At 41.9% G+C, this 15,223-nt stretch overlaps 1 protein-coding gene across 1 annotated transcript; it reads left to right on the top strand.

Annotated features, from left to right (window-relative positions):
- Positions 1 to 363: 363 nt before the first annotated feature.
- ZNF286A (zinc finger protein 286A) lies at positions 364 to 7,184 on the top strand (the record flags this gene model as incomplete). The annotated part of the gene is made up of 6 exons (XM_079725554.1): positions 364 to 386; positions 452 to 490; positions 991 to 1,202; positions 2,254 to 2,342; positions 5,765 to 5,879; positions 6,932 to 7,184. The coding sequence occupies 6 exons, from the start codon at positions 364 to 366 to the stop codon at positions 7,099 to 7,101; spliced, it is 648 nt and encodes a 215-aa protein (XP_079581680.1). The 3' UTR covers positions 7,102 to 7,184.
- Between the last annotated feature and the right edge of the window lie 8,039 nt (positions 7,185 to 15,223).

The raw sequence follows: 15,223 nt of genomic DNA, 5'->3' as shown, positions 1-15,223 counted from the left end.
TTGTGAGCAGTAATATTATTCACTAAGAAGAAGAGGGGCATTTAGACATTTTGAGTTTGGGTGTGTCCAGTAACAGAAGTAGAGACGAAACGTGCTCCCTTGAGAGAACACCTCCTTTGATAAATCTAATTTTTATGCTTGCAAATAACCTGTTGCTCAAATTTGTTGAAACTGGTTAAATCTTTTCAACTCCCCTATCTCACACGTGTGAATTTTCAGTATAACAAGTCGCCTACGGACGCATGCACATCGGTTTGCAAAGTACACCTTTCACATTGTTTGACGGCAAAGGATGAGTCTTGGGAGGACAAGACTATGGGGAAAGCCATATACTCTAAGATACCTTGCACTGGAGTGATTTGCATGGGCAGCTTCAGCAGTCTCAAGTGCAGAAATAGCACCGGACCGGCAACAACGCAGCTCTGCGGTTCACGCTCTCGCGTGTCCGCAGGATCCCGCACGACTTAAGCGACTACTACTCTCGCGAGAGGTAGGGAGACCGCAGCTCCTTGGATTCCCCAAACCGCGCTACGCGAGCTCCCACCTGCCGAGGAGCAGAGTCTGGCCACTCCCGCGGGCTTCTGGGAATCGTAGTTCCGAGGCCGGACGAGGCCCGCCAGCCTTGCTCTGTGCTATTGCGCATGCACGGCCCCGCTGGCCAGAGAAGTTCATAGCCTTTGTGAGGCCCGGTGTGGGAGGTGAGTTGTTGCTCAGGTGCGGCTCTCCTTGATCGTCCTCGGCGGTGCCCCCGGGACATTAGTCTGCGCCGAGTCGGGTGGAGTGCGCGCTGGAGAAAGGGACGTCGAGGGCAGGCACAAGCCCCATCCCCGAAGCCCCGGGGCGCGGGGTGGGCGGGGGGCTTGGTCTGCGCGGCGGCCGCTTGGCTGCGGCCCCGGCGCCTCTCCTCCGGCCGCGCGGCCCCCGCGCAGCTCCGAGCGGCAGCGCCAGGCGCGAGCGCCCAGCCTCAGGGATGTTGTCCCGGCTTTCCAGGTGCCAGCCTCGAGGGCCAAGTCGGCTCAGGACGGAGCGAAGCCTTTCGGAGGAGCCCCCCCGAGGGGAGGCGGGAAGGAGGACCACGAGGCCTCGGGGCTTCCCGCTCCTCCGCGCGGAGAGGGCTGCGCTGGGGGGAGAGCTGAACCTTCGCGGCCGGGAGGAGGTGGTGACCATGGAGACAGATATGGCCGAAATGCCTGGGAAGAGCGGTGAGGGGGGCCGGTGTTGAACTTGTGCTGGGGGCCGGGCCGAATTCTTCCTTCTGAACGGGAGTCACTGCTGTCCGGCTCCTTTGTCTGGGGATGGAAGGGCTCTTTGGGTGAGAGTGGAGGGCTTGCTGTGGGATCTCAGCTGGGTGCACAGCGGACCCTCCAAAGACACCCCCAAAATGTGAGCGAAATGTCAGCTTCTGAGGCTTGAGCATAGTCTCATACTTTGTCTCACACCTTCTTCCTCCCGGGTGATTATACCATCCTAGCCTCATCAGTGGGTCTGACAGTTTAGCTGTTTTTGGTTGGCACAAGTATTTTCCACTCCTGTACCTCCACTTTGGACAAAAACCCTTTGGTTTCAGTAGAGCAGATACTTTTGCTTAATAGAGGAGGCACCAGGCAGAGGAGTCAGTGACTGGCTTCCAGTTCTCCTAGAAGTTTGGTCTGTGACCTCTTATATCAGAATCCACACCCCGCCCCTACCTGTGCTTGTTGGATTTCTAGATTGTACCCCAGTCTCAACTAGTGATAATTATTTAGAGATGGGATCCAGCAAGCTACATTTGGACTAAGCTTGCAGGGTGATTTTTCAGAACGGTTGAGCTTCTTTTTCCCATATTAATTTAATGTAGATTAAGCTCAGAGAAAAAACTTATTTTAATCTCCAGATCAGAGAGTGCCATCTTCCAGGACGTCGTTGTTTCAGGCTCCTTTCAGTTGCAGTGTTTGTAGGGACGACCAGGAGTACGGTGGTGGGAATTTATTTTTTTAATATTTATTTATGTATTTGGTTGCGCCGGGTCTTAGTTGCTGCAGGTGGCCTCCATAGTTGCGGTTCCAGGGCTCCTTAGTTGTGGCATGCGAACTCTTAGTTGCGGCATGCATGTGGCGTCTGGTTCCCTGACCAGGGATGAAACCAGGGCCCCCTGCATTGGGAGCACAGAGTCTTATCCACTGGGCCACCAGGGAAGTCCTGAGAATTTTAAGCTCATAAATCTGAGTCACAAGATAGATCTAGGCCCTATCATGACTGCTTTCTTGCCCTTAGCTCTGTCTTCCCAGGATTCTCCTTTTTCCCAAGAAAAGAGCACAGAAGGAGGAGAAGTGGCAGCTTTGCGCCTCACAGCCAGATCGCAGGTGAGTGAGTCTCTGCTGGTTATTGAAATTCCACCTTATTTCTCAGAGTGCAGACGCACTCCCTTCTTTTTGATGTGGAGTTTCTGTGTCCACTAGAGCTGAATTCTAATTCTAAGAGACAAGTCGAGTGACTAAAGGGCTCAGTGGAAAATGTTTTCTGCTTCTTCGTGGTATCTTGTCCGTCTAGTATTTATTATCACTCAGCAGGCATAGAAGGAGCATTGCCCTTCTTTAGCCCATTAGCTAATTTCTATGCTTGTTATTTGGGAAACGATTTTAAAAGACAATGTGGTGCATACCTCTTAAAATGTATGTTTCACTAGGGGAAACAACATACACATGACTGTTAAGTAGGAATTTAAGAAAACACCTGAAGTGCTGGAGTGAATTATGAACATAGTGAGTACTCAAATAGTTCAAAGGAATGCTGGAATAGGAAGCCTATAGAAGATTTAATTTAAAGAGTTAGAATCCAGCCCAGCAAGATGATGAATGCGGATGTATTTTAGAGGTGAACTGTTACCAAGTTATAACTCAGTTTCCAAACTCTCACTTCCCCAAGGGCAAATATTAAGAATTGCTGAATTTAAGTGGTAGTTGTATATGGGTGATTAGTGTGTTAGTCTCTCAACTTTTTGCATGTCTGAACATTTTTCTTAAATGAAGGTGAGTGGGAGAAGAGAGTTCTCCATGGTGTGTGTCATACCACAATGCAAAGATTCCTCCACTAGCCTCTCTTTTTGCTACTTTAATCCAAAGTGTGAAAGTGGACATTGCACATTGCTGCCGTTTGTCAACGTGATTTTTCAGGATCCTTGTATACTTGCTTGCCTCCATTGGTTTCTTGAATACCTTACGTGAATATTGAAGACTTTATTAGTCAAGAAGCTTTAAGTTGCACCTGATGAAAACTCGATTCAAACTGGCTTAAGCAAAAAGAGGTATTTATTGACTATTATAAGTGAAAAATCCAGGTCTGGCTAAAATTGAGTTCAGGCAGTGACATTAGAATCTATTTTCTCCATTTCAGTGACCTTTTCTTTTCTTTCTCTGTGTTTTGCACTCAAGCAGGCTTTTCTTCTCGTGCAGGGTAGCCCCTAACAAATTTAGGCCTACATCTTCTCATGTTTAAGATCAGAGAAAAGGGGCATCTTCCCTTCTGGTCGTTCCAGAAGAAGGACTGAGGTTAACTCTATAATGGGTATTAGGCCCATTGTTGGACCATTATTGGCAAATCTGAGTGTGGTGATCAGACTAAAAAATATACCTGTACATACACATACAAACACACATCCCACCCATGGGTCAGAGATGGAGCTGTACTACCTGAACTGCATGGACTAAAAGTGGCCAGGCATAGCAGCCAGAGGAAAGTCAGAGTACAGGTACCAGAAAAAGGGTGAATGCTTTATACATTTCAGCACATTAATATTAGGTTCAAGACTGCTTTTATAGCTTCAGAATGGATTAAACCTTTATGGAAATTTTTAAAACTGTCCTTTTTGCCTTGCATTGGATTTTGTTTGATGCTAATACTGCAACTGTCTTTCTTATTAGAATTTGCCTGGGCTGTTTATCTTTTACTTATTAGACTTTTTTAATAATTAGAGTTTTAATTTTTGCTCGTGGTAACCAGGTGAACGGTACAGACATATATAAATATTAAAGTATATTACCCGTCCTTACCTCCCCAAGTTCAGTCCACCACCTCTCCCTACTGAGGATAACAGTTTGGTGTATATTTTTCCATGTTTTTGTTGAGCTTGAAGTACTGTAATCAAATATGTAGTATACTATATTTCCTTCCATCCCCCCCTCCATCCCCAACTTCGGGGTTTTGTCTGGATCTCTTTTCTGTAAAGAGGATGTGGCTATTTTAAGAAACCTTTTTATAAGAGAAATTAATTTATTCATATTATTATGATTACTTGTATGTTTCACATTTTTCCTGCTATGTGATTTTTATAATTCTGTTTACTATGCTTTGTTTCTTTTGTATTTTTTTCTGCCTTTTGTGCTGTAGTTTGCATTTTTGTTATTCTGATTTTTTTTTTTCTTTTATGGTTTGGAAGTTAATTTCCACTGTCAGTTTAGCTATAGATATGCAGATTTTAGGATCAAAGTCATTTTTTCTCACAGTATCTTGTCTATTTAGTAGCTGCTTAATGATTTTTACATTTTATTTTCCAAGGATGATTCTTTTATTTTTTAAGTCTCAGATTATTTCCATTTTGGGGAACTTTATTTTGAAATAATTTGAGACTTATAGAAATTTAGCAAGTGGTAGAAAGATTTCTCATATGCTCTCCTTTCAGATTCTCCAAAATTTAGCATTTCACCTCGCTTTTATTATTCTTTTTCCAAAATCAGGAAGTTAACATTGGTATAGTACTATAACCTACTGCTCTTATTCAGATTTCCCAGCTGTCTTATTTTTCTTGTTTTTCTTCCCCTTAATTTCTACTTTTATCCTGTAATTCCTTCTGTTTTCCCTAATTTGTTGTTGGGTTCTGTCTCTAACTTGATTTGTATGCTTTGTTCATTTAATTACATTAATTTTCTTTTAATGAAATGGAAGTGTTTCCTCTGAGTACAATTTTAGCCTTATGGCATTGATTTTTGCGTTTTATTTCATTATTATTTTGATATGTTTTTTCAGTTATCAGTTATTGCTCTTTTCTGTTTTGGAATTTATTAACATTTACTTTGTTACTTTTGCAAGTGCTTCATGAATATTTAAATAGAAGGTGTTTTCTATCCAGTTATAGCATTTGGTATATATTTATTTCAGTAACCTGGAATATTATTCCCATTCTCTATGTCTTTACTTGAAGAGACATGTTCAGTACTGGTATGTGTCTATCTCCATACAGTTTTTGTATTTTATGTCTTGTATAAATAATCCTATGGTATTTACCCATAAACATTTATATGTGATATCTGTACCCTTAATTGGTTGCTGTCATTTTCCAATTTAATGCATCTTGCCTTGAATTGATTCCGTGCTTCACTGGATTTGGTGCCAGTCTGTTCATTCCATGGCAGGGACTCACAAGGAGAATTATACAGACACATGCCTTTTTTTCTCTGCCTATATTTTGTTTACTTCACCAGACTACATTGTTGATTCATTGGTTCATGTTTTAACTCTTTGTTCCCCAGAAAAATTAGTCAGTGGAGAAACCGTGGTCTTGTTTCGTTTCGTTCTCATGTTGAATCTTGGACAGTGTGCCTGGCACATAATTGATACCCAGTGACTTTCCATGGAATGTCCAGGACACATGAGAATGCTTGTCATTTTTCACAGTGATTTCCCCCGTTGAATACATCTACACATCTACTCCAGGGCCAACAGAAACTGGGGCATGAAAGGGAGGCTGTGGAGTGACAGATGGTGAACAAAAGTATGTTTTGTGTCTTAGGCATCAGTGACATTCAAGGATGTGGCCATGGACTTTACCCCAGAGGAGTGGGGGAGGCTGGATCCTGCACAGAGGGACGTGATGCTGGAGAACTACAGGAACCTGGTCTCGCTCTGTAAGGATGGGCTCCTGCCGTGACTCTGGCCCCTGCTTATGGGGACATCATTACCTTATTGACAATGAAGTAGCATAACAAAGCCAGAAATTGTAAAGTATTGATCCCTTTGGGCCCAGAGAAAATCTGTTTCTGCCTAGGTTCTTGGTGAAATGTCTAGGCTTGTTTTGTATCTGGAGTCTTTGGCTTCAAGTGACAAAAACCGAATTCACACCAGCTTAAAAGGGAATCAGATATATTGTCAGGAATTTCTTTTATTTACTTATTTTTTAATTACGTGGTATAGCTTGTCCCGATCTCCTTGTGTGGCACAGATGGCCATTGGCCTCTCTAGGGTTACATTATTCTTCCAGTTAGAGAGCTAAGGAAAAAAAGAAGGCTTCTATCCTGGGAGTTTCAGCAGATAGGGTCACATGTCCATCAGTGAAGCAGTAACTCGAGCCAGGGAGATACAGTATGCTCTGACCAGTTTGGATACTGTGCCCGCCTCTTGGTGGGGGGAGGTATGTGCATGTGTACATATGTACACACATGCATGTACACGTATGTGTTTGTATCAGTGGTGGAAGGAACTATGTTAGCTCCTCCCAAACCTCGTATAATAAATTCCCTAAGAAAGCAGGTTCTAGTAACTGAAGAAGGAAGAAAGGAAAAACATCAGAAGACAGATAGTCACAGAGTCACAGGCTTGTGGTGCTGCCACTGGGGTCCCACTTCACCCATCTCCTTCCCTGAGCTGAGGACTGGTCTGCAGTATCTCCCCAGAACTCCCACAGTAAACAAGACAAATTCTCTTCTTTTACAGGCTAAATATTTGTCTTTTCAAATGCGTGTAACTCCTTATGAGGCCCAGGCTCTTGCTGCACCTGTTTTAAGGTTCATTTGGAGGCCGCCCGCTCCCTTATTCCAAAACTTCCTATGATGTTCTGTCTTTTTTGTGGATCCAGGGGTTGGGACCATGCTCTGGAATAGAGCTTTGTGCCCATCACAAAGAGTTAAGTCGCTTTTCTTTTTTTTCTTTCCTTTTTTTTTTTTTCTTTTTTAATGAGCAGGGCTTCCAGTTTCCAAACCTGAGAACCACAATTCGGAGAATGGAAAAGAACCATTGATGCTTGAGAGAAAAGCCCCCAAAAGCAGCTGTTCAGGTGAGTCAGACAGACAGGAATCTTCGGAAAGAATAACCCCACAAGACAGTAAAGAAGTGGCGCTCTTCAGTGCTTAAGAAAGAATATAGAAGTGCCAACATGCTTTTATTTTTAAAATATCTTATTTTAAATTATATTGCATTTTGAATACATACAAAGTCAAGGAAATAAAATAACACTGAGATCAAACACATGCTCACATTTGCTTCATTTGCCTTTTTTCTTTTCCTTTTTTTTGTAATGTAAAATAGATTAAAATATCATAACTGTACAGTTTTATGAATTTTCCCAAATTGAACACATTCATGTAGCTAGCATCCACATCAAGAAACAACCTTACTAATAAAAAAAATAAAAAAAACACAAAATATAATTAATATACTTTCCAGATAATTGGCTATTCTGATACTACACCAAAGTTGGGCAAGTTGTAGTTTCTTAAAGGTTAGGTGCAAGGTGCATCTGAAACCATATCCATGAATTTTTCCTACTCTTAAAATCTATTGATCTTTTGGGAAATATTGGTTCACTGAGTTATGCATATCTTCCAAATATTGACACAATACATTATGCGATATTTTAAAAACCACAATTTTCAGTATCACCACTGACCTTACCAGAAAAGCCTTTAAGTATTAGGAAGCTATCAAGCTCTCAGTGGTAGATAAGTTTTCCAAAATTCTAATTCCTGCCCAAAAGCTCACATTTTATCAAATACTGTCAGTTGTTTTCCTTGAAGTGACAGGCTCGTTTTTTTTTTCAGTTTTGAGGAAATATCTGCCAAATACCCAACATGGATAACATAGTTTGTCAATGATTCTTTCAAGTAAAAGTGATGGTCCATGAAAAACTAAATGGCCAGTTCAGCTCTCAAATAGTCTCATGAGTGGTTTTCCTCAAGGCAAGCATCATACTTTGATATGAGCAGACTTGCATTATGAATATTTCCTATTTCATCATCCAGAATATTAGGAAGGCATGTAGTCAAGGTTTAATAAATAAGATTAATTTATTAAGTTAATAATGATTCCTGTTGTTTCCTCAGAAATTTCTAAGTGAAACTGGCTTTTTTTTTTTTTAACTGAGAGTACATGGTGGGGAAAAATACAACAACTACTAGTACATTTGGTGTCTTGTCCTGATTTGTGCATAAGTTGTGGGCAGTTTTACCACCATCACTTTTGCAACATCAATGCAAATGTCAAGACAATGAAAAAGGCAAATAAGATATAAGCATTATTCTGAAAATAGTTTTGAACCTACAGACTCCCAGGGGTCCTCAGACCACACTTTGAGGTCACAGCCTCTACCTACCTACACTATCCTTATATCAATTTATGTTTTACTGATTTAACAAACACTTAATGTAGCACCGATGCTATGTCAGAGTTTTAAGTGTTTGATAAATACTTTCATTAAATGCTCCTTAAGGTAGGTGTTGTTTTTATTCCTCATAAGGTAGGTACCGTTATTGCTCCATCTTACAGATAAGGAAACTGAAGTAGAAACGTAAAATAACATGCCCCAGGTCACACAGCTAGTAAGTGGCAGAGCTGGGATTAAATTCATGCATTCTGATTTCAGAGCCCATTGCTCTCAACCACTGTGCTCTTCCTAAATGTCCCCTCTCACCTTGGGGCTTCTGTACCTGTCATTCCCTCTACCTGGAACACTCACCCCCGTTCTTCTCTACCTGTTACCTGGAACACTCACCCCCGTGCTGCTGTACCTGTTACCTGGAACACTCACCTGAGTCCCAAACCCAATTCAGTTTCAGCTCAGTCATTTACCTCCTCAGGGAGGCCTCCCTTCATCCCCCTGGGTTCCCCATATCATCTTTCACAGCATCATTCGCCTTTTATTTCTTAGTACTTACCACAGGTGCATTTTTATATTATTTGTAGATGTTAGACTAAATTTTCTCTCCCTTCATGTACATAGGGACTGTGTGTTTTTCCCCAGAGCCTAGTGTATGGTAGACATCCAATAGGTAATAGTTGAATAAATGGATAGAAGAGTACATAGATGAAGGAACAGAATTCACTTGGCTGTGTGGAATGAGGGGCAGATCTAACTTAACTGTCTTTTGAATGTTTAATCACTCACAGGACCATTTGTTGTAAAAACAAATTATCTTTAGTTCACTGACTGAAATACCACCTTTGTATTGTCCTTAATTCCTATATTTACTTGACTTCTGAAATTGCCCTTTTGTTTCATTGGTCTATTTACTTATTCTTTTGAACCAAACTCTATTTCAGCCTTATAGAGTAGTTTCATATTGAATATAAAAATTCTAATAGATTTATAGTAGATATATTCAGAGAGGTTGGCTTCCGTCCTTGCCCTCTCTATTCTGGTGTTCTCTCTGTAAGCAGTCATTTTTATTAGTATTTCATTTATCTGTCCTTAGTTTTGGAAAATATAACCAAATATGTCTATATATTTGTATCTCCCCTTTTTTCCCCTACACAAAAAGTAGCAGACCATACACACTCCTTCACAGCTTGCTGGGTTTTTTAAGTTTAATGTATCCTGAAGATCACTTTGTAGCAATATGTAGAGATCATTCTCATATTATTTTAAGTTGCACATACTTAATTGTATGTGTACACCATAGTTTAATCAGTTCTCTATAGTATTAAAATATTACTGTATTTTAACATTTGAGATGTTACCAGTCTTTTGCTACCTCAGTTAGTGTTGTAATGATTGGCCTTGTTCAGATATAATTTAATGTATCTGCCATTATATCTTAGGGAGATCACTGATTTTTCAACAGGGACATATTATAAAAGAATTCTTAGGGAAGATTTTAAACTGGAAATGGAATGCATATTAGGATGTGAGTAGGGTTGGGTAACTGAAAACTTAGAAGTCATCACTGTGCCCTGCACTAAGGTGGTAACCGGCTGGAAGTTTATGACAGCGCTTGATATTCTATAGAGGTTGTTCCTCCCCTATCCTGATCTGGGATGCTCATTTCCTGCTCATCTGGTGAAATGGTGCTTCATCTGCATCCCTCCTCCTGTCTTTCTGGTCACCTTTCCCCCATTCTGATTACTGGGTAGGGTCTGCTGATTTTCTCTGCATCTACTGTGCATTTGTTTCCCTCCATTTGCTTCTCTTTGCAAGTCATCTTTTAAGAGTCAAATCCACTTATTCGTTGAAGCCATGCTCTTCACCTTCATTAACTCTTACCCGTTACAGACCTGCCTTTTTGTTGAACTCAGAAAACAAAGGAAATTTGCATTTCCAATTTGTTTCAGACTCAGAGACTAGACCCGGAAGCAAAGATTCAACTTCAGTGCAAGATTTTTCCAAAGAAGGATCATGCCAGGTTGCAGTCATAGACAGGCTGACAAGGAATGGTGTCTGTGACTCCAACTTAGAAACAACTCTTGCATGTGAAAACCGGTTAGAGAATCAGCAAGGAAATCAGGAGAGATGCTTAAGAGAAATGTTCACCCACATGAATTCACTCCCAGAAGAGAGAGCTCATGAGCATGATGTTTACTGGAAAAACTTGAACCAGAAGTCAGTACTTCTCACTCAAGACAGAGTTCCCAAAGGATCCTGTGCCTTCCATACCCTTGAAAAAAGATTGAAACAGAAATCAACCTTAATGAAAAAGCAGAGGACCTACAAAGAGAAGAAACCTCATAAATGTAATGACTGTGGTGAGCTCTTCACTTACCATTCAGTGCTCATTCGACACCAGAGAGTCCATACTGGGGAAAAACCCTACAGCTGCACCGAGTGTGGGAAGTCTTTCAGCCACAGGGCCAATTTAACTAAACATCAGAGAACTCACACTAGAATTCTCTTCGAGTGCAGCGAATGCAAGAAGGCCTTCACAGAAAGCGCATCCCTTGCAATACATCAGAGGATTCACATTGGAGAGAGACCGTATGAGTGCAGTGAGTGTGGGAAAGGCTTTAATCGAAGCACACACCTCGTGCAGCACCAGCTGATCCACACAGGGGTGAAGCCTTATGAATGCAACGAGTGTGATAAAGCCTTCATTCATTCTTCAGCACTCATTAAACATCAAAGAACTCACACTGGAGAGAAACCCTATAAATGTCAGGAATGTGGGAAAGCCTTTAGCCACTGCTCATCCCTTACCAAACATCAGAGGGTTCATACCGGAGAAAAACCCTATGAATGTAGTGAATGTGGAAAAACCTTCAGTCAGAGCACACATCTTGTTCAGCATCAGAGAATTCACACCGGAGAGAAACCCTACGAGTGTAACGAATGTGGGAAAACCTTCAGCCGGAGCTCAAATTTCGCTAAACATCAAAGAATTCATATTGGGAAGAAACCATACAAATGTAACGAATGTGGAAAAGCCTTCATTCATTCATCAGCCCTTATTCAACACCAGAGAACTCATACTGGGGAGAAACCCTATAGGTGTAACGAATGTGGAAAAAGCTTTAAGTGCAGTTCATCCCTCATCAGGCATCAAAGGATTCACATGGAAGAGCAGCCCTGAAAAATGACTGAATGTGAAGAAATGTGAGTTGGTTTTATCACTGTGTTAAATACCTGAGCAATTTGTGTGGAAGACGCATAAACTGCTGCCTGAGGACCAGTTCTGTGTGTATCTAACTCTACTTACATAATACATAGCTTTGAGGCATAAACAGAATGTTCCTTATATCCATTGATTTGATCATTCTGAATGCTTCCAGCCAGGAATCTCAAAGGTTGATCCCTAACCCACCCCCCTTGCCCCCCAATGCCCTTTTGTGGAAATTCAGAAAATCCTTGGGAGTGGGTAGCAATGCAATCAATGTGAAATCCAGTTCCCCCCTCTTTGTCACATCAAAGCCTGTTATAGCATCTCACTTTGTAAGGACATTCTTATCTGGTAGGTGAGGCAGAGGGCTCATATTCTTATCATTGGGAAGACACAGAGCTGTTCCTCTTTGAATCCAAAGTGGAGACCCAGATATACAGAGAATGTCATTTCTTTTACATTAACTATAAAAACTTAAAGGTTAAGCGCTGAAATGTGCTTTGGATTCCCTCCCAACCCCAAAGGCTACTATCTCATTTGATGAATATAAGAGGTCTAAATTATGCTCACATGGGTTATGCTGAGATTTAGATGATTATTATCCCCCTGCTGGGTACATCTTCACTTTACACTTCCTTGGAAGTTACCCTGAGGTAGAGAAAGAGTCAGAACCTTAACTGTAGTTTTTGATCAAGTCCCTCTTTTCTTATCCTTGGCACTGAATGAATCCTTGGTTTTCTGTAATCACAATATTAGGGAGATTTCATTTCTTTACCTTATTCTGCTCTCTGTAAGGTATGTTTTGTCACTTGGAGAGAAAGCCGCTGGGATGTGCAGAGTGAAAAGTCGGGTTCCATATAGGGTCTTGGACAAGAAGAAGAACTGAAGCAGCTTTGAGGCACAAACGCCGTGTCACATACGGAAGAGAGTCACAGGACAGTGACTTCAAGAGGACAAGCGGCTTCTCCCCCTACCCCACACCCCGGGAAGTAGTTGCCGTTTCTCAGGCCTCCCGTTTACCCACAGTTTTTTGTTGTCCTCCTGTATGTCGGTTGGTCTTTGCTGTATCCCAGGGCTCCAAGGAAGGTAGAAAAGGCTTGAAGCCATAGTGATCGATTGACATAAGTTACATGGGTGACCAAAGAACCATGTGATGGGATTGGAAACACAAAAGCAAAAGTTCAAATAAATATTTAGCAAAACACTATACAAATGTCAGTTTTTATTGTTGCTCTGTTATACGGTGTGAAAAGAAGATTATAGAAAAGATAGAGAGGGAAAGATTAGTTACAGGTTTCTTCTTTCTCCTCTCCTAAATCCTATCCTTGGACCTTCAGCAATCAGCCCGCACTCTTCCCCCTACACATTATCCCCGTTACTTCTTATAATTCTTATAGTTTCCTCTGTAGACCTTAGTTCTATTACTGAGGAAAAGAAGAGGAATAGAGTTTAAAGAAGTGGTAAAAAGAGATCAAGGTCAAGTCTAATCCAGCAACGATGGAAATCAAAACAATAGGAAATGGGATAGGAAGGACTGGGAAGAAAGAGGCTTTGAAAAGAATTCTTAAAAAACAAGAATACATTGAAAGGGGCCGAGGTCTGAGAGGTGAGGATCGGAGAATGGCTGACACAGGACAAAATAAACAGAGCTCAGCCCTCTCATCACCTCGATATTCAGATAAACGGTCTGAGGTGGAAGTTGACAAGCTATGGCCTGGACCCACTACCTAGTTCTGTAAATAATGTTTAATTGGAACTGGGCTTCACTCATCATTTACATGTGTTTGGCTGTTTTTGTGCTAAAACAGCAGAGTTGAGTAGTTAAAGCAGAGATTACATGTCCCGGAAAATATTTGCTGTTTCTCAACAGGCCAGATGCTTGAGTGAGAAGAAATTCATCTGGGAGCCAATATTTGGCTAACCCAAAATCAATGGGTTTGAATTCTGCCACCTCCACTTGGCATTTATGTGACTTTGGAAAGCTACTTACTGTTTCTGAGCCCCAGTTTGCTTATCTGTAAAATAGGGACAGATCAACCCTCTCTCAAGGCTGTTGTGAGGAAAAGACAATGAATGTAGAGAACCTGGCACATAGTTGTAGTGAGAGACCTCCTCCACCTCTCCCTCGCTTTCTCTCTGTCATTAGTTTCCAGGAGCCCTCATATACGCTAAAATCCACAGATGCTCAAGTCCCTTGTATAAAATGGTGTAGTACAGTCGGCCCTCCGTATCTGTGGCTTTTGCATCCTCAGATTCAACCAACAATGGATGGAAATTTGGATCCACTGTTGGTTGAATCTGCTGATGCAAAACCCTCGAATACGGAGGGCTGACAGTATTTATTGAAGAAATCCCCATAAGTGGACCTGAGCAGTTCAAACCCATGCTGTTGGAGGATCCACTGTTACATATATCTTAATGAAGTGGTGAGTCTGTTTTAGGCTACCTGTAACAAAATATCATTGACTAAGTGGCTTATTTGTAAACAACCTTCTCACAGTTCCAGAGACTGGGAAGTCCAGGATCAAGGCCCTGGCAGCTTCAGTGTCTGGTGAGGCCCCCTCCCCAGTTCTCAGATGGCTATCTTTTCACTGTGTCCTACCATGGTGGAAGGGCAGGGGAGCCCTCTGGGGCCTCTTTCATGAGGGTGCTAATCCCATTGATGGGGGCTCTACCCTTATGACCTCATCCCTTCCCAAAGGTCCTGCCTCCAAATACCACCACTTCGGGGATTGGGGTTCCACAGGAATTTGGGGGGGACACAAAACATTCTGTCTAGAGCAAGTGACTAAGCATCAATCAGAAATGACTTAAGAATGAGTGAGTCTTCCACACCTTTACTTACCGATCTAGAGCCGACCATCCTGCTGCCTGGCGTATCATAGAGAAGGGCTTCACTTCTTTCTGCTCTTGCTTCCATCTGGTGCGGCTCCCTGCACTGCCTCCTGGAGACCTCGTGGAATCTGCCTTTTTTCCTTCTAATTATCACTTAACCAGGAGCCACACTGTGGTTCCAGAGACTCAAGTATTATTGTCGTTTAGTTAGTGTCAAAGGACTTACTCTAAGCTAGTTTTACTGAGAGCTCTGGCCCTTTGCGTTTCAGTATTTGTTCCTTTTATGCTTGGAGTTCGATCAGTTCTGACTGTGTATTTGTGCACCCACAGGAATCTTGGAAGTTTTAGTGTTCTGCTTTTCAAATGTTTTTGGTTATGTGTAAACAAAATTTGATTGTTTTTATTGGCCCACTGTCAATAAAGATGTCATTTATATATTTGTTGTCAGAAACTTCTATAAATTGCTTTTAAATTCTCACTTAAGCATGTTTTAAGAGGCAAAAAAAAAACCCAACTATAAAATATCTCCACATCATTCAGGAAACTGATCGCATTTCTAATTGTTCATCTGGGCTTCACAACCTCTGTAGACATGAGCTGGGGGATCACAACCCATGTATCTGTGAGAAGGTGAAAGAGCCAAGGAAGGTCGTTCCTACCAAATGATGCTTGAAGTCCTCAGGCCAAGCACACCCCTCGCTTAGGCGTACTGGGGAGACAAGGGAGGGAAGAACTTCAAGTGAAAAGTACAGTTAATGGGCTTCCCTGGTGGCGCAGTGGTTGAGAGTCTGCCTGCCAATGCAGGGGACACAGGTTTGTGCCCCAGTCCAGGAAGA

The sequence above is a fragment of the Hyperoodon ampullatus genome, assembly GCF_949752795.1.
Source record: "Hyperoodon ampullatus genome assembly, chromosome: 19".
Classification (NCBI taxonomy): domain Eukaryota; kingdom Metazoa; phylum Chordata; class Mammalia; order Artiodactyla; family Ziphiidae; genus Hyperoodon; species Hyperoodon ampullatus.
Note: the sequence above shows the minus strand (reverse complement) of the source record. Positions and strands in the feature narration are given on the sequence as shown.